The sequence below is a fragment of the Mytilus edulis genome, chromosome 4, assembly GCF_963676685.1.
Source record: "Mytilus edulis chromosome 4, xbMytEdul2.2, whole genome shotgun sequence".
In the NCBI taxonomy this organism is placed as follows: Eukaryota; Metazoa; Mollusca; class Bivalvia; order Mytilida; family Mytilidae; genus Mytilus; species Mytilus edulis.
This window is the reverse complement of record NC_092347.1, coordinates 5,068,603-5,087,065: the sequence shown is the minus strand read 5'-3', so window position 1 is coordinate 5,087,065 and position 18,463 is coordinate 5,068,603. Positions and strand designations below refer to the sequence as shown.

Here is an 18,463-nt window from a genome sequence, read left to right as displayed (position 1 = left end):
ATAGATATTTCGATTTATGTAAGGGAAAACGTATTTTTATCTGACCATTCATGATATACTTGATAAGATATATATTTTTTAGAATTGGAAGAACGTGTAAGTCGAATAGAATCGGACTCCATTGACTATAAAAACAATCTTGACAATGTTACAAAGCAAATGTACAACTTGTTGAAGAAAGCTAATAGATTAAACACACTTGCAGTAAATCTACAAAAAAAGTCGGCCTTTGATGAGAATAGTGATCAAGGTGGCTCTTTTGATCTTTTGAATGAAGATGGATCTGTGTGTTTTCCAAATGTACTAGACAGAAATGCACCCGGACATGTATACAATACACCATCTATGGAAAATTGTGAAGAAATTGAGGAAGATTATTCCGAATATACACAAGACAATGGATGTTATAGCGATGACGACAATATCAATAACCTTTCAAACTATATGAATGTTGGAACAGTACAACTACTGACACTCAATGCAATAAATAATGAATCCAATACCATCCGTAACGAACCACTTGGAGCACAAAGCGATTCGATAAACATTAACGAATCCAATACCATCCATAACAAACCACTTGGAACACAAAGCGATTCGATAAATATTAACGAATCCAATACCATCCATAACAAACCACTTGGAGCACAGAGCGATTCGAAAAACAGTAATGAGTCCAATACCACCCGTAACGAACCACTTGGAGCACAAAGCGATTCGATAAATATTAACGAATCCAATACCATCCATAACAAACCACTTGGAGCACAGATCGATTCGATAAACATTAATGGGTCTAATATCATTAAGAACGAACCTCTTGGAGCACAGAGCGATACAATAAACTTTAATGAATTGAAAGAAGGTAGTTATAACGTTAAAGTTCAGGATTCTACACTTTTAAACAGCAGTGATGAAGAAAATAGTGGAAATGAAAATGCTGTTAATGAGAATGAAACCAGACAAGACAACTTATTGTGCACAATGAGCAAGGAAGTTTGGAATAAAGATTTGCCTGAAATTGACAATTGTAACATTTCTAAATTAAAAGGCAGGATTCATAAAAAAGTATCAGGCTATAAAAGTAAAAGCACGAAATCACAACATGACAACCGCGTTAGCTTTCATAATTATCAGGAAAGTTCTAAAGCGAATACAGATAAAAGCAATATAGCCTTTCAAAATGAAGAACTGAGTGTACCAAATATAAAACCGTCAACACACAATAGAGTAGATGAAAGAACTATGATGACGTCAGCAACATCGTAAGTATCAGAACAAACTATCTCAAAAATACTCATTGGACTATATATTGAAATACGTCTTTGATTAAATTTTGTCGTCTTAAGTTCTAATCAATATCTGCTACAAAAATACTTTTTTTTTTACTTTAACATTTAACAGGTACGATCGAAATCGAAAATTTGAAATAAAAAATATGAAACATGTGTGAGTTAAAAATGTCATCTCACAAAATGTCAGGATACGCAAGCAATATAATAAGATGATAAAAAAAACGTTGATAATGTAACAATTTGGTATTTTTCAATCATTGATAACATTAGCTCTTAGTTTCAGATATGCAAGTATAAGATCCTATGTTTTTATAATACAAACATTGCAAACATAAACGGTGCAAACATGTGGCATTTAAACTAATGACCTATCAAAGTAATTAAGCCAACTTTATAAATAACCTGCTTGTGGTATTTGATAATTTGGTTTTGTGTTTGATATAAACAAAACATTAAGGATTTCAAATTGACAGTTTATCATGTTGATCTTCATTTTTATTACTCTCATGATTAAAGGATGTGTCCATAGAACGTTCCAGTTTTCTTCAATATATCATCGATAAACTATGGTATTATCAATCAGTAAAAGCACAAGTCTTTTTGTGTTAACATTTTGAATGTGTATCTCTTGCTGGGGCTGTACTGTTTTGATGTTTGTAAAGTGATCATGTAAAGTGTGCATGATGGAAGTCTTTTCCAGAATACCCTCAAAATGATACGGAAAATAAAAGTTTACTTATTATGTCATGTGCATGAGCAAATAGAACCTTTCACTTGAGAAATAGAAACATAAAAAAACACCCAACAACAACCAACAACAACCAGCAATAAAAAATGGCATTGTTTTTATGTTGTGCTGTTTGTAACGCACCACTGTCTAATGGTCAAGAGGAGCGGTCACAAATATGTTTTAAGCTGCTACATATTGAAGTGCTTTATAAAGTCAGCAGTCTGTATACTTTAATGATTGGCGTTGATTCATGTCTGTTATATGATTTGTTATATAAAATATACCGATAGTGGTTCTTTTGAATTGTTTCATATTTGTCATATCAGGGTCTATTAAGATGTAAATCTCTAAGAAGAACACTGTTCAGATAAAGAAAAATAGAGAAATAGACAATTGTGCCGAGTGAAGTTTCAGAAATCATTTCACATTGTTCCATATATTGCGCGTTAATAGGATATGGACTTGTAGCTCTTAATAGGATATGGACTTGTAGCTCTTAATAGGATATGGACTTGTAGCTCTTAATAAGATATGGACTTGTAGCTCTTAATAGGATATGGACTTGTAGCTCTTAATAGGATATGGACTTGTAGCTCTTAATAGGATATGGACTTGTAGCTCTTAATAGGATATGGACTTGTAGCTCTTAATAGGATAGGGACTTGTAGCTCTTAATAGGATATGAACTTGTAGCTCTTAATAGGATATGGACTTGTAGCTCTTAATAGGATATGGACTCTTAATAGGGTATGGACTTGTAGCTCTTAATAGGATATGGACTTGTAGCTCTTAATAGGATAGGGACTTGTAGCTCTTAATAGGATAGGGACTTGTAGCTCTTAATAGGATATGGACTTGTAGCTCTTAATAGGATATGGACTTGTAGCTCTTAATAGGATATGGACTTGTAGCTCTTAATAGGATATGGACTTGTAGCTCTTAATAGGATAGGGACTTGTAGCTCTTAATAGGATAGGGACTTGTAGCTCTTAATAGGATAGGGACTTGTAGCTCTTAATAGGATATGGACTTGTAGCTCTTAATAGGATATGGACTTGTAGCTCTTAATAGGATATGGACTTGTAGCTCTTAATAGGATATGGACTTGTAGCTCTTAATAGGATATGGACTTGTAGCTCTTAATAGGATATGGACTTGTAGCTCTTAATAGGATAGGGACTTGTAGCTCTTAATAGGATAGGGACTTGTAGCTCTTAATAGGATAGGGACTTGTAGCTCTTAATAGGATATGGACTTGTAGCTCTTAATAGGATATGGACTTGTAGCTCTTAATAGGATATGGACTTGTAGCTCTCTTGTTTGTTATAATTGTCAAATTTGTAGTTCGTAAATTGTTTTGTCATATATAAGCCATTTGATTGGCGTTTGCATCGTTTCACATTTTCGATGTCGGGTCCTTTCATAGATGACTTTTTTGTTAATTTCTAAGTGTAAATTGAAAGTGCACAAATTATGCTGCTTAGTGAAGGTTATATATTGCTCTATATTGCTCTTAAATCTTTACTTCACTAAGGACTAGTACATGTAGTAGCGTTTTACACATCATAATTATTCTATCAAAATTAACATATGAAATAACATTATTTTAGGTATAGTTTGTCAAGGCGAGCAAGCAGAAGAGAAAGAGATGGAGACATATTTGGTGAACGTATGTAGGATATAATAGTACATATTTGATATAAAAAAAACTCATTCATGTAATGAAGAAAAATTATGTTACTTTGCCTTTCCGGGTTTTCACCGAGGTATTTGTTTGTTGATAATGTAGAGCTTGATTATTTGGTGGTTAATGCTGATATATTTTATGGCATATTTCGAATGCATATTTATTTTTGAAATTGTTTGAACTCTTTGACCTGCTAATCGTTATAGTTTCATATGTCTCAGTTAAATAGTCATATATATGTACTCATTTAATATATTTTAAGGACTATTCAATAGTGATCAACCCAAAACTCTAAGAGAATGGTATCATTATTTTAGACAAGTGAAAGCTTATGGTAAGTGTTTTAAAATCAAATAATCTAAATCACAAAAGGAAATTATTCCATTTTAATCTTCGCTGCCAATTTTATGAACTTATATGAACAGGGAACTTATGTAAAAATAAAACTGAAGTTAATTAATTAAGTAGGTATGGGTGCATTCGCCATCTTGGATTGTAAAAATCAGAGAATCTAAGGTCCAGATTTTAAATCAAGTTAGTAAAATGTGATCCAGAAATGCAGATAACTAATGTGAAACTTCGTTTGAAAGAATAAGTTATAAGTTTATAACATATAACGATTAATATTTTTACAATTTAAGATTGATTTTTCTTGATTTTTTAATGTTTCCAAATTTGTATTTTAAGGGAAGGTAACTCTGAAATTGTGTATTTTCTGAAGGAATCTACATGGAATTTAGCTATTTTGTATTTTTGCCGGAAAAAAATGCACGGTGACCCTATCTTTTCTTTTGATATTCTCAAAGCATTTTTTAAAGGCTATCTTCTCGTATTTTACAATTCTATCATTTAGTTTAGCTCCTATTCGCATAATGCTTTTTTGTCCTGTATAATCCATACAAAATGTATCATTTTGTCACAACCTGTAGCTTGAGAAAATGCGCGGTGACCTATCACTTTTATTATATTTTTGAACATATATCAATAAAAACTACGTTTTGGCAAATTATGAGCACATTCTATCATTTTTTAATTTAGACACCCATACCATCTTACAATATAAGTTGTGTTCGATAAAATGTATTCAACATACACAATTCACCAAAGCATTCGCTGCTGCATATTAGATACGTGTACATGTTACAATCACAGCGTTACCACATATCCATAGTTGTCAATGCGACTTTGAACGAGATTAATATAAAGATTGCGTTGAACAGCACTGTCAATGTTGATTTAAAAATAATAAAATGTCAAATGACAAAAATAACAATAAATCTTTTGACGTTTTAGTGGAGTTTATGTAAGGAAGTCTGAACTAAAATTAGTTTTTGTCTAATCATGAAAATCTTACTTTCAAATTTTAAGCATCAGCTAGAGTAAGATCAGGAGTAGTCAAACAAGCAAAAGGAAATGATGTTATTTTAGTAATAGATACATCTGAACGTATGTCGGAGTATTTTCAACAGTTGAAATCAGTTGCTCTACAGTATGTTTACGGTGAGTTTAAACATATTACACGATAAGCAGAATTCGAATTAAGTAAAATAAAATTCTCAGAAAAACCAAAATCCTAAATAGCAGATAGTATTGGTTCAAAAAGGATAAGTTCATGTAATGTCATTTTATATTATCTCTAGACAGCAAAGAATCTATTAAGCGTTGGAATATCTGTTTCACAATTGACGACAGACATGTTCCAACTGTCGTAACTACAATAGTGTTCTCTTTTTCTCAAACATGACCTCAGAATTGGTCAATGGCACTTACGTGAATAACCAAACGCGTGCCACTTTCGGAGAATTATCTGCTTTCAAATAACTTGAGATCGTCCCGGTTGGTGGAGTGGTTCCTGACGGTCAGTCTATAGCTATTTATATTGTGTTTTGTATATTGTTGTTTGTCTGAAAAGTGACGAAAACGTTCACAATATCAGAACTTCAAATATTCTTTGCAGGAATTGAACTATTGGCAAAACAACATATAGACTGTTGCAAGATGGGAAATGGGATTGGTTTAGCAGTTTTTGGACGACAAGCAAGACTTATACAAGAAGCAACAAATGATTATGAATTAGTTGTGGAATTGATTGGTAATATAAGTTACATATTTATAATATCTTAATAAATTGCATGTAGATGTAATTTTTTAAATTCTAATTTGATGAACCAACTTGGTTTTATTTTGTAACTGAAATGATACAAGATGCTGTACTTTTCAAGCATACTATTTTGTTTAATTATTCAGTCGCCTTTGTGTTTAATTGTTTTAATGTATGTGTTGCAAAATTGTATTTTTAGAATAAAATGATAAATTTTCCAACGATACGATCAATTATTTAATTCAAGCAAAACTTCCATTGTTTTACAGTATTAAACTTTAAATCATAATCTAAGTTCAACTTGACAAAATAAACTAGTTAGAACAACTAATTACCCTGGTCTTTAAGGTCGAAGAAAATAAGTCCCCAAAGGAGAGCGAAAGATACCGGATTGACATTCAAACACATAAATCGAAGACAACGCCATGGCTAAAAAAGAAAAAGACAAACACACAAATAATAGTACACCAAAAATAACATACAAAAATAAAGTCTCAGCAAAACAAACCCCACCAAAAAACTGAGTTGCTTTCAGATGCATTTCATTGTCTTGATTACTCAGTAGCTTTAATTTTAAAATTTGTAATTCATTTACACACCATAGAATTTCATTTGTGTTGCCTAAAAGTAAACAGGAAGCTTTAGTATATACGAACTTTTCAACATCAGCTTTCAACGTTTGAATATCTTGACATACATTATTACATTTGTCAAAAATCGCATCTTATGGAGAAAATTTTTATGTGATTGTTATATAATAATCAAGGTCTTTAACTATTTCTTTTATTCGTGCTAAAGGAAAGCTAAGGTCAGATGGAGATGCACCTATCTTAGCAGGACTTCTTATGGGCTTTGCTGGTGTTTCGTCGTGTAAGTATACATTTTTCAAATGTAAATTTTAAAAAAATATTTTAAATTGGAAGATAGTTTTCAGCTAGCTATAAAACAAGGTTTAACCCACCACCATTTTCTCATGCAGAAAAGGCCTGTACCAAAACAGGAATGAGACAGCTGTTATCCATTCGTTTGATGTTTTTGAGATTTGATTTTGTCATTTGATTAGGGACTTCGCGTTTTGAATTTTTATCGAAGATCAGTATTTTTGTGATTGTTTTATTTTTCAAGACACCAGCCTGGCATTCTTTACTAACACTATAATGTTTATTTTTCCCAGTTGATGATTTCGATAATTTGGACCAATTTGTGATATTACGAAAATCGATATCATAGATTGGCATTAACATTTATGAATTTATACCAATCATTGCACTTTTTCAGTTATTGCTGTATGATTGTATGAATGGTTTTGTTAAAGAATTATTATGCATGCCGCTGCTAAGAGATGAAACAGAAAAGGTTAACCACATCCCTAGTAATGTGGTTCAATATTATGCTTTGTATAATTATTTTCGGATATTTCGTGGTTACATGTTGACCACGACATAATCTAATATTCAAAATAGATTTTATATTGACTTATATGCGAACTGTGGTAAAACTACGAGATCAAACATCCACTAGTCCAGCCCTGGCCTCAGTGACTCATTTTTTTTTTGATTTTTTTTTTAGCCATGGCGTGATCAGTTTATTTTCAATCTATAAGTTTGACTGTCCCTTTGGTATCTTTCGCCTCTCTTTTATACTACTAAAACATTGAAAATAGAGTCATTCTAATCTAATAGTTTAGATTAAAGTTTTCTGTATAGTATACACTTCAAATAGAAACCTTATGATGATCACCAGTTACTATTTGTTTTAAAACTTTTTGAATGGTTAAACAGCAATACTTCCTCGAAAAAACTCACTTACATTAGTTAACTGTTCAGTCGTTTAACTGGCCATTTTAGGACATTTTAATCCATGAGTTTAACCAGTTCGTGGGGAATTACAAGATCCCTTGATATAATTTTATTGAATTTTATGAAACCATAATTTTCATTATGTTTTGGATGTATGAAGTAATTCTTGATATTTCACGCTGTCATAATCGGATCAGTTATATATCTCTTTCTTAATAAACATGATATTTTCGATGATTGTTGAATATTTCTCTTTTTTGTATATCTTTCCGGTATATTTTGAGAATTTCGTAGGCATGCTCACAGGTTTATTTCTAGTACCCCTATGAAATCAAACAAATCACCAAGTATTTCAGAATCGACTTTGACCTTTTTATTGATTTATACTTATTAAGTTAAATGTTACGTATAGTTATATACATTAAGTTTTTATACTGATATATGAACACTTCTCATGTCTTCCACTTCCTTCATGCGCTGAACGCCATTGCCTCTATAATACATAAAGATGAATGTCTGCAACAGATAGTTAGTTCTGTCCTTATATTGTACATTTGAATGATATACAATTATTAAAATGAAAGGTATATCAAAAAAATGTTAAATAGTTCACTAGACCTATTTTGGTATTTTTCATTCATTTTAAATTAATCTTAAACCTGTTAAATGAGATTTTTGAAATGTGTTTTTCAATCATGCGTATTGGATATCACTTTATTGTTATAATATGAATGTTGTTTTTTTCTAGATTGATATCGTCTAGTTTTAGCTTCAACATAGGTATCAACGTATATTTGATTGTATCTCCGTTTATATTCACTTTTACTCACAGGCATACCAGGCAGTATCGGAGAAGCTGTAGTACCACCACATATGATTATTTTCACTAACGGATCGTCAGAACAGTCTAAACGTTTATTAAAAGACGAACAAATTCCTAATTTGGATTTGAATAATCTCCCGGTACGTATGTACGATTGTTTTTCAGCGATAATTACATATTTTGTTTTGCAGGACATTACTGATATTGTAAGTGCATCGTACCGAGTCCGTATTATCAACTTGCAAACTGCTATACATTTATAATTCAGAAAAGAAAAATAAATTTTATATTTTAAAACATAACCAATAGTTGATTGCCACAAGGAAGTAAATTGATTACTTGATATTTTCTGGATTAAATATTTGTGTGTTTCGTTTAACGGCAAGAGTATGCAGATGTAAGTACTAAACATGTTTTTTTTTAGGCACAATCTGATATTAATGGGGTCATCGATGAAATAGCTGCAACCAGTACAAAGATATATTATGTCCCTATTGGCAGACATCAGCGCAACAATGTAAGAACTTTGTAAGAACTTTTACTTAATATCAATATGTTTATATTTATGTAATGATATATTGATATAATATGAATTATGTAAATGCTAGTATTCAATCTAACAACATATTCCTACGGTTGTGTTCATCTTTTATCCCTTACATTCAACATTTTTATTTGGCAATAATAATTTCTTCTACAAAATAGCTCACAATATCTTGTTTTTTTTTCAATATGGAATTTATAGCTCTCAATATATTTGCAAGTACTTGAATGTATTTAAGAAAATACCATTCGTTTATCAAATCAGTTTAATAGCATTTGAATTGAGATTTCGAAAGTAAGAAAATATTAATTTGTTGTTTGTAACATAATACATCATCGAAACATTTGCGACTCCAAACAAGATGCGTGAGGGAACCATACAAATACAAACATATCATTTATTGGCATGCTAACTGATTAAAAGTTTTAATACCATTTCAAACAATCTTGACTTGTCTTCGCAATTCAGAGTAAAACGTAACGCTAGTTGTCATACGCATTCGTGAAAGTTTTGGCTATTGAAAACTTACACATGGAAATGCTCTTACAATATTTCAATTGAAATATACAATACTTATGATAATGAGAACGTAAATTGGAAAATATTTGCGTCAACAAAAACTTAACTTTAAGTAAAGAGTCATTTTTGTTGCTGGTTATTGAGAGGAATAGAAACAAGTTATTTCCAGATGAAAATACAAATATTCAAATTTAATCATTTGTAGGACAGTGTTCTAGCAAAAGTGCAGAATTCGTTTTCCAAGATATCAAAATTATTTTGGGTTATTTCAGTTCAGGAAGAATGTGATATGTATTTATGGAATTAAGAAGACTGAGTTAACATGTATTTTCAGATTTTAGAACATGCTGTTAGACAAACAAACGGGAAAGTTATTCCATTTCATGAAGTTAACCGCTTGATCAATATGACACATGTTATGGTAAGTATAGTTATCGTTTTTTTTTTTTAAACTCCATTTGATCAGTCATCTTATACAGTTTGATGAATTCTTCATTAATGATAATTATTTAAATCAATATAAAAAGATATATTAAAATATGTCTACGAAGTGTAAAAAATAAATGACGAATCGCAATGGCTCTTCAGAAGAAAATGACGAACCATTAAATTGTGTTCAAATAATTCGCATAAATCAATAGTAAACTGTTGAGGAGTGCTTCATTACAAAGGATATACAATGATTTACTATACGGCATATAGTTATTTTCAATAGGTAGAAAATAGCAAAAACTACTGAGATACCTGCGCCTGGCCGTTTGTATAATAATGACATCGCATGTGCAGTGGTGCCTTCTGATATCACGCATGCAAAAGTGTGCAATCGTATGGAGAAAATACTTACCAGTAGTTCTGTGTAGGCGACTAAACTAAGTTTGAGTTTGACGATATTTATTTTACCCCCAGTTTTTCATATGGTTACAAAACTTAACATTAAGTATATGATGACCCCTAAAGAGAAGGAGTGCGCTTGTTTTCATAAGAAAAATACATTATCTCTCAATCAGTTCAATTAATGTTTGCAGCTGGCATGTCAGCAACGTTTGGTAGTCCTTTGATAATGTATGTACTTTTGTCAATTCGCTTTTGTTTTATTTGTTACCTTTTCTAACAAATGACTCTAAATTCCTTTAATTAAGATTGACTAAGTGTATTGGTTTGTGTTAATTTTTAATTCTAAATTGGCTATAGACGTATAGGGGGAGGATCGAGATCTCACTAAACGTGTTTGGCTCCGACGCAATGGTGTGCGTGTCCCAATTCCGGATCCTCTGGGCACTGTTAGTCCTATATAGAATTTTGACATGTTGGTTCACTTGAGTTAAGTGTATAATCCCACCTGAAGCCCTCCTCTCCGTGCTGTCTGTTTTCGCTGTGATGACAACAAATTGTTCCTTTACTTCGTAAAAAGGCATTGTTGTTAGGTTCCATCTCTTATTTTTCATACAGCAATGAACTAAAAACACTTATTTCAGAAAGCAAATATTGACAACGACTGAAAAAGTCTTTACATTAGATAATCACATAAAGAATAAAGCAAAGTTAAAATGTTTGTAAGCACTGAAGCCTCGTCTCTAACTATGTAGTGATAACCAATTTTAAGAATAAAATATAATAATCAGCTTGAAATAACTGAATCATCCGATCGAATAAAACCCACATTGTACTGATCTTCAAAGAAAGCTTAATACACACAAATTTAGATAAAAAATAAAACATGTTCTCCAAGACAATCTAACATATATGTCGTCGTAAGTAAGGAAGAGAGAAATAAAGTTTCGGCGAAATAAGGATCCACGAAAAGTTTACACATAGATATTTACGATACATGTTAAAGCATTCAATTAATTTAAGTAACTATACAATATATAATATTTATATACGGATCTTTGTATACCAGGTATTTTCATTAGATATTCGTAGAACTTATTATTTTGCACCTCAACTGTTGTACAATTTTGGTACACCTCACTTTCTTACCAAACTGTTGTTTTGGTATTAACATTTATTATTATATGATATTTCAGTTTAAGAAATGCTTCATTCCTTTAAGTAAATATTTGAATAGATTAAAAGATCGTATAACATATACTTTTTCATGATTTTAATTCGTTAATTATGATATCTTTCAACAGTCTAGTTAAATGTTCCAGATATAAGTCTGCTATTAATAGATAAAATGTTCATTTGAAACACCAATTTAAAAACGTTTTTTTTTTTATCGAAGTTGACAACTTAGAACTGGAAATCGCGTTAGTTTTGTAAGTTCTTATTACTAGAGTAATTTCACTTGACTGGGCGGGGTTTAGGATGTTCGCTTATTTGGGATCAGTCCATCTATAGACAGGAGTTTTTGGATACACTCATCAATGAAGTGTCCAGTTATTCGTCCCATATCATACACTCAATTCTTTTGTATATGCGTTTGGTGACACTGATAGGTGATTAGAATTCAATAATAATTATAACAGAAATCATTCTTATCACGAACATTTTCAAGTAGAATGTTCTTATGCAAATTAAAACATAAGCTCCGTCCGATCAGTTGAAATAACATTGGTAATACATTTCTCAGATACAGATGAGAGAACTAAAACATGAAGTTATTGGTTTTTTTGTTTTTTTTTTTAATTATCTTACATCTCATAGCGGTATACTACTGTTGTTTTTAGTTATTCACCCCTTTTTTTATTTTATTTAATTGATTTTGTATTTACATTGTATCATAGATAAAATCTTTTTGTCAAGTGTATGTTCAATTGTGCTAATTTGTCTTTTGATTGAGTAAAGCTATTTTAATTGATATTTTATAGTGCGTCTTTCTCTGTTGTGAAGTTATACTATTGTTTCTGATGAGGGTGAAGGCTGTTACCTATTACAACGTTCTATCCGCTGTATTTGTTTGAACCTGTCTTAGTCAGGAATATGATGTTCAGTAGTTGTCGTTTGTTTATGTACTTCATGTATTTCACGGTTTTTGTTTTTAGCACACCTGGCCTAAGGGGCCAAGTGAGCTTTTCATCACTTGGCGTCCGTCGTCGTTAACATTTACAAAAATCTTCCTCTCTGAAACTACTGGGCAAAATTTAACCAAGCTTGGCACAACCATCATTTGGGTATCTAGTTTAAAAAAATGTGTACGGTGACCCGGCCAACCAACAAAGGTGGCCGCAACTGCTAAAAATAGAACATAGGGGTAAAATGTACATTTTGGCTTATATCTCTGAAACCAAAGCATTTAGAGCAAATCAGATACAAATTGTTTATCAGGTCAAAATTTATCTGCCATTAAATTTACAGATAAATTGAATAACCCGTTGTTGGGTTGCTGCCCCTGAATTGGTAATTTTAAGGAAAGTTTGCCGTTTTTGGTTATTATCTTGAATATTATTATAGATAGAGATAAACTGTAAACAGCAATAATGTTCAGCAAAGTAAGATCTACGAAAAGGTCAGTTTACCCCGTAACGAGAAATTGCCCTTTATAGTCAATTTTTAACAATTTTTCGTAAAATTTTGTAATCTTTTACAAAAATCTTCTCCTCTGAAACTATTAAGACAAATTTAACCAAAATTGTCCGCAATCATCATTAGGGTATCTAGTTTAACAAATGTGTCCGATGACCCCGCCTGTGAACCAAGATGGCCGACAAGGCTAAAAATGGTACATAGGGTAAAATGCAGCTTTTGACTCATATCTCAGAAACCAAAGCAGCATTTATAGCAAATTTGACGGTGATAAATTTGTTCGTTAGGTCAAGGTCTATCTGCCTTGAAATTTTCGGACCAGTCAGGCAACCTGTTGTTGGGTGCTGCCCCTAAATTGGTAATTTTGAAAAAAATTTGCAGCTTTTGGTTATTATCTTGAATATTATTATAGATAGAGATACACTGTAAATATCAATAATGTACAGCAAAGTTAGACCTACAAATAAGTCAATATGAACAAAATGGTCAATTGACCCCTAAAGGAGTTATTGCCCTTTATAGTCAATTTTTAACAATTTTTATAAAATATTTTAACTTAACTGGGCCAAGTTCATTATAGATAGAGATAATTGTAAGCAGCAAGAATTTTCAGTAAAGTAAGATCTACAAACACATCACCATCACCAAAACACAATATTGTCATAAATCCATCTGTGTTCTTCGTTTATGATATGCAAATAGACCAAGGTGAGCAACACAGGCTCTTTAGAGCCTCTAGTTTATATCGATTAGACCGATGGTTTACCCGTTTGAATGGTTTTCACTATTACTATTTGGGGCCCTTATAGCTTGTTGTTCGGTGTCAGCCAAGACTCAGTATTGCAGACCGTAGTTTGACGCAAAATCGTTTACTTTTACAAATTGTGACTTGGATGGAGAACTATTCCATTGGCACTCATACTACATCTTCTTATATCTATAAACAGTGCAAATATTGAAATATGATGATTGCAATTTCAGTTGGTATTTGTCAACTTCTTTGTTACTGTACAACTCTAAATTATACTAACATGACTAATAATAATAATGAATGTTATAAATGTTACTTTCCTAAAGTGCACTATTTATATATTTACATTACAGAAAATTGCATTACGAATAGTAGCTGATAAACGCTTTTCCGAAAACCAAAGCACAGATGTTATCAGGATGAAAATATCAGAATATATGGCTGATATTCATGTAAGGTTTTGAATTTAGTTTGTAAACAATACATTATTATTCCCCATTTCCATTCTCAATTTTATTATGGGAAGTGCTCTTTGACAAAATATATTCACAGGAACATTTTTTTGCCATTACTTAAAACATCATGTAAAATTAACTACATATACATAGATAACCTCGCAACTATTCTTGAAAATTTTGTCACCAAAAAAATTCCATCACTTTTTTAAAAGTTTGTTTTCATAAAATAGATTTTCCACATGTCGATCCAAAATTGAAAACAACGAGCTTTTAGCAATAACATTTAAAAGAAATTAATTCTGTATTAAGAAAACGTTTTTATGGTTCAATAAACCTGATGATAGATAGCTAAAGATAATGTTGTTATGAAAGGATATTATGTTGCTTCTCAGTGTCAGTTCGTTATAAAATTTACATATCTCGTTGATGTATGTTTTCATCATCAATTAAAAATACATTTTTAAGGATATTTACTTTTATCACCCTGGAGAATATATCTTTATTCTCATAAACCAAAATCCATGGTACAGAGATATTATAAACATTAATGATATAACATATAGTCAGAATTAATACAAATGTATGACCTACAAATGGAAAAATATTTCCAGCTACATGTAATATAAAAACACAATTATGCATGTATACAATATTATATAAAAGGTATTAAACAATGTTTCCCCTAAAAGTCCAGCTGTTTATTAATCAGTCTGATAAATTTGCACAAATGAGTAGAGTAGAATGGAAATACTAAGGCGCAATAATACAATAAATCTAACAATATGACCAAACAAGTAAAAATTCAATATTTTGCAAAGCCAATAGGAATAAAAAAAAACACCACATGTCTATTGGAGATCCTAATTAAAGTTTTCTAGTACAATTAGGGTCAATTCTACTAATGTACTGCTATAAAAACTCAACTTATTTTGTGTAAACAATTTGAATGATATACGACGTTTTGCTACATTAGAGAATTAACGGAATTTTAGCTGTTAGTACAAAAGACAACACGAAATAAAAAGTGTGTAGTTGGGAAAGAAATGGATTTTGAAATGAAAGACATTTTTTATTTTTTATTACGATACGTAGTGTGCAAGCTGAACGACCTTAAATACAAGCGGACACGTATTTCATAAATAACATATTCAAAAACGTACATATCATTTATTTGTTCAAAATTTACTTTAAATGACGCAATTATTTCTTTTAACTGACATTACCAAGAAGTTTTTTGTTAATTGAAAACGTTTTTGCTCCATTTAAAGAAAGTGTAACAAAAAACAATCAATTCTTTTATTACTTCAACATGTGTTTCTGTTCGACTTGGTTCTTAATCACACGAAACGCAAGTATTTAAAGAGCTTACATATAAAAAAAAAATGTGTTACAGCTAATGTCATAGCTCGCAAATGGCACCGAGTTACAAAGTTGCACTTATTCAACAAAAAGCTGTGGAAATCTTAAAAGTTTTATTTGATACTAAACAATTTGCATATTTCTAATTTGACATTATACACGTATTTAAGCAGAAGTAAATATATTGAAATATATGCCAAACTTCCAAAGTATATCTCAACAAATAAAGCATTTACTGGAAAAGTTAAATCTACGGAAACTTTCACAAACTGTTACTTTTAAAAATGATTAAAACAAATATGTCACAAGCATCCACTTCTTGAAAAATAGTAATTATCAAATGATGTCAAATTGTTCTAAATATTTGAAGAAATTAAACAAAACATCTGTTATACGATATTTAAGGATGTGAATTAATACATGGATGCAATTTCGGTATTCCCTATTACAGAATCATGGGTCGTTTGGAGGTCAGTACACACCCATTTTTCTATGATTCAGTAGTGATTCAAAATTAAATTAGTGTAGCTTCATAGATAAAATGAATACGTCTACAAAAAAAAAAAAAAAAGAATGGAAACTTTTATCTATATCATAAAAAACGAACGTGAAAAAAATTGTCAAAATAGGTTCAATTTGGGTATCCTCACGTTATTCCTTCATTCTTTATACTTCTTAAACAGAATAAAAAATAACCTTAATATTGATCTTACTGCATCTATTTATTTTCGTGAATAGAGAGGGAGATATAATCTTATTGTTTAAACGCACTGTTGCTTACCCTCTTATGAGTTATGACGAAATCCTCATGTTTCAACTGATTTCAAGTCATAATTGGTTAACAAGTTTGTGACCATCATTTTTTTCTAAATATTTGAAACCATATTCAAAAAGACAATGGATTGGATCACCTGGTTTCATTTAGAACAAGAAACCTCAAAAATTCGGCTCATAAATAATTGTTGATTATGAATCTCTTAAATCTAGATTTTTGATTGAAACTCGAAGGAATAGGCGATAAACATGCTATAACGTTAGTTTTCATTTACGACTAAAACAGTTTGTAAAATGAAAATATAACTGAGGAAAGATAAGAATCAATCCAAATTTTGTAATTATTTTTAGGGCGACTGTCTAGATATGGTAAAAGAATTTAGCAACCCTTTAAAAATTTATAATATGCGAGGTCAGTTTGTGGAGTTAAAATTTAACACACTTAAACTAGGTGATAGAGTCAGGAAAGGACCGAATTGTAGATGCGGAAATAAAGATTTAGGTCTTGCAGGAACTGTCATTGGACAAGGTCGAGACGGTAAGCACAACTTTTTTTTAGAAGATATAAACATTATTTAAATGAATAGGTAAAAAACTATCAAAAATATATTGAGACGTTTTAAATTATTCAATCGACCGTCAAATCACGAGGTGTCGGTCATTCATCGTTTATCAGCATTTATACACGGAAATAAAGTACATTGTAATAAACCGTTAGTCAATGAAAAGGTATATACTATGATATTTGTTGCAATGGGAACACACTTTCAGGACCTGCTTACCTTTCCGGAGCACCTGAGATCACCCGCCCCAGTTTTTGGTGGGGATCGTGTTGCTTAGTCTTTAGTCTCCTATGTTGTTTCTTCTGTACTATTATTTCTCTTTTTGTATTTATTTTTAGCCATGTCGTTGTCAGTTAATTATTAATCTATGTGTTTGACTGTCCCATGGTATCTTTATCCTAGTCAATTAAGATTGGAGTAGAGTGCACCTAAGAAGTTCCTGTATTAAGTCAGCCTCATACGAATAAAGGAACAAGTCAGCAAGATGAGGGGCATAACTGATTCCCAAGGGAATGCCGAAATTTGTAAAAAAAAACGTGCTCAAAACGTAACAAATATGTTGTTAATCAAGAAATTATTCATCTTGATAGTCAGTTAATACCGCAATCACACTTGGCAAAAGTGCAAATTTTGACGATCGTGCAGATCGCAGTAAGGCCGTAGTACGGTTGTGGTGAGGTCTTCATGATCGTGATGAGCGTGGCCAACTTTGAACATGTTCAAAACAATCGTGGTGCGGTCGTGGCAAAATCAGGTCGTATAAGAAGCGCAGTAAGGTCGTGGTAAGATTGCAAAGGTCGCGGTACCGTCAAAGCGACAGCGTAGCGAAAGCGCGATTCTATTTGAGGAGACTGCTCTACCATTCACATCGATGTTACTACGACCATCACGTTCTTAACGCTACCCAACCACGTTTCTACTACGACTATACCACGTTCATAGTACGCTGTTCAAGACCAAGGCCGTTAATTTTCTCGTTTGAATTGTTTTACATTGTCATATCGTAGCCTTTGATAGCTTACTATGCGGTATGGGCTTTCTTCATTGTTGAAAAGCCTTACGGTGACCTATAGTTGTTAATGTCTGTGTCATTTTAGTCTCTTGTGGACAGTTGCCGCATTGTCAATCATATTACTCGTCTTCTTTTTCATTTATAGTACGATTTTAGCACGCCCATGCCGTCCTCATTGTGCTCTTCTTTCGACCTATTTACGTTCAGACTATGACCATCAGGGTCATTGTTATTGTCATATAACATATAAAAGCTTTCCTGGTTTTGTTTGTTTGTATGTAATTTGGACGTCTTGTCATTTTCTCCAACGACTCAACTATGCTTGACACATCAATGTAATCCTTTCTATCGTTCACTAAAGCATCATTGTATCTTGACTGACCAGCAATAGTTTGTGATTCAGATTGGATTGGTAGGTCCGATATATCTCTACTGCATAATGATTTTTTACCCTCAGATCTGCCTCTGCCTCTACCTCTACCGCTACCACGCCCACGAGTTCTGGTAGATTTTGGTTGCATGACTATGGTGTTTCTGAAAAAAACTCTACGTATCAGTGAGAAGTATTGATATGCAATAC

General features: G+C 31.7%; 2 protein-coding genes across 5 annotated transcripts in view; both read left to right on the top strand.

Moving 5' to 3' along the window:
• The window catches only part of LOC139518784 (uncharacterized), a 310,064-nt gene that overhangs the window by 121,462 nt on the left and 170,139 nt on the right, over positions 1 to 18,463 (top strand). The gene's annotated exons all lie outside the window — the stretch shown is intronic.
• Positions 1 to 18,463, top strand: part of LOC139518786 (uncharacterized) — a 30,630-nt gene that overhangs the window by 3,614 nt on the left and 8,553 nt on the right. The window contains exons 4-14 of the mRNA XM_071310342.1: positions 83 to 1,265; positions 3,636 to 3,694; positions 3,975 to 4,046; positions 5,081 to 5,212; positions 5,670 to 5,804; positions 6,612 to 6,683; positions 8,445 to 8,575; positions 8,860 to 8,952; positions 9,833 to 9,919; positions 14,071 to 14,169; positions 16,660 to 16,846. Of these exons, the coding sequence (XP_071166443.1) occupies positions 83 to 1,265; positions 3,636 to 3,694; positions 3,975 to 4,046; positions 5,081 to 5,212; positions 5,670 to 5,804; positions 6,612 to 6,683; positions 8,445 to 8,575; positions 8,860 to 8,952; positions 9,833 to 9,919; positions 14,071 to 14,169; positions 16,660 to 16,846 (2,250 nt within the window). The remainder of the gene's footprint in view (positions 1 to 82; positions 1,266 to 3,635; positions 3,695 to 3,974; positions 4,047 to 5,080; positions 5,213 to 5,669; positions 5,805 to 6,611; positions 6,684 to 8,444; positions 8,576 to 8,859; positions 8,953 to 9,832; positions 9,920 to 14,070; positions 14,170 to 16,659; positions 16,847 to 18,463) is intronic.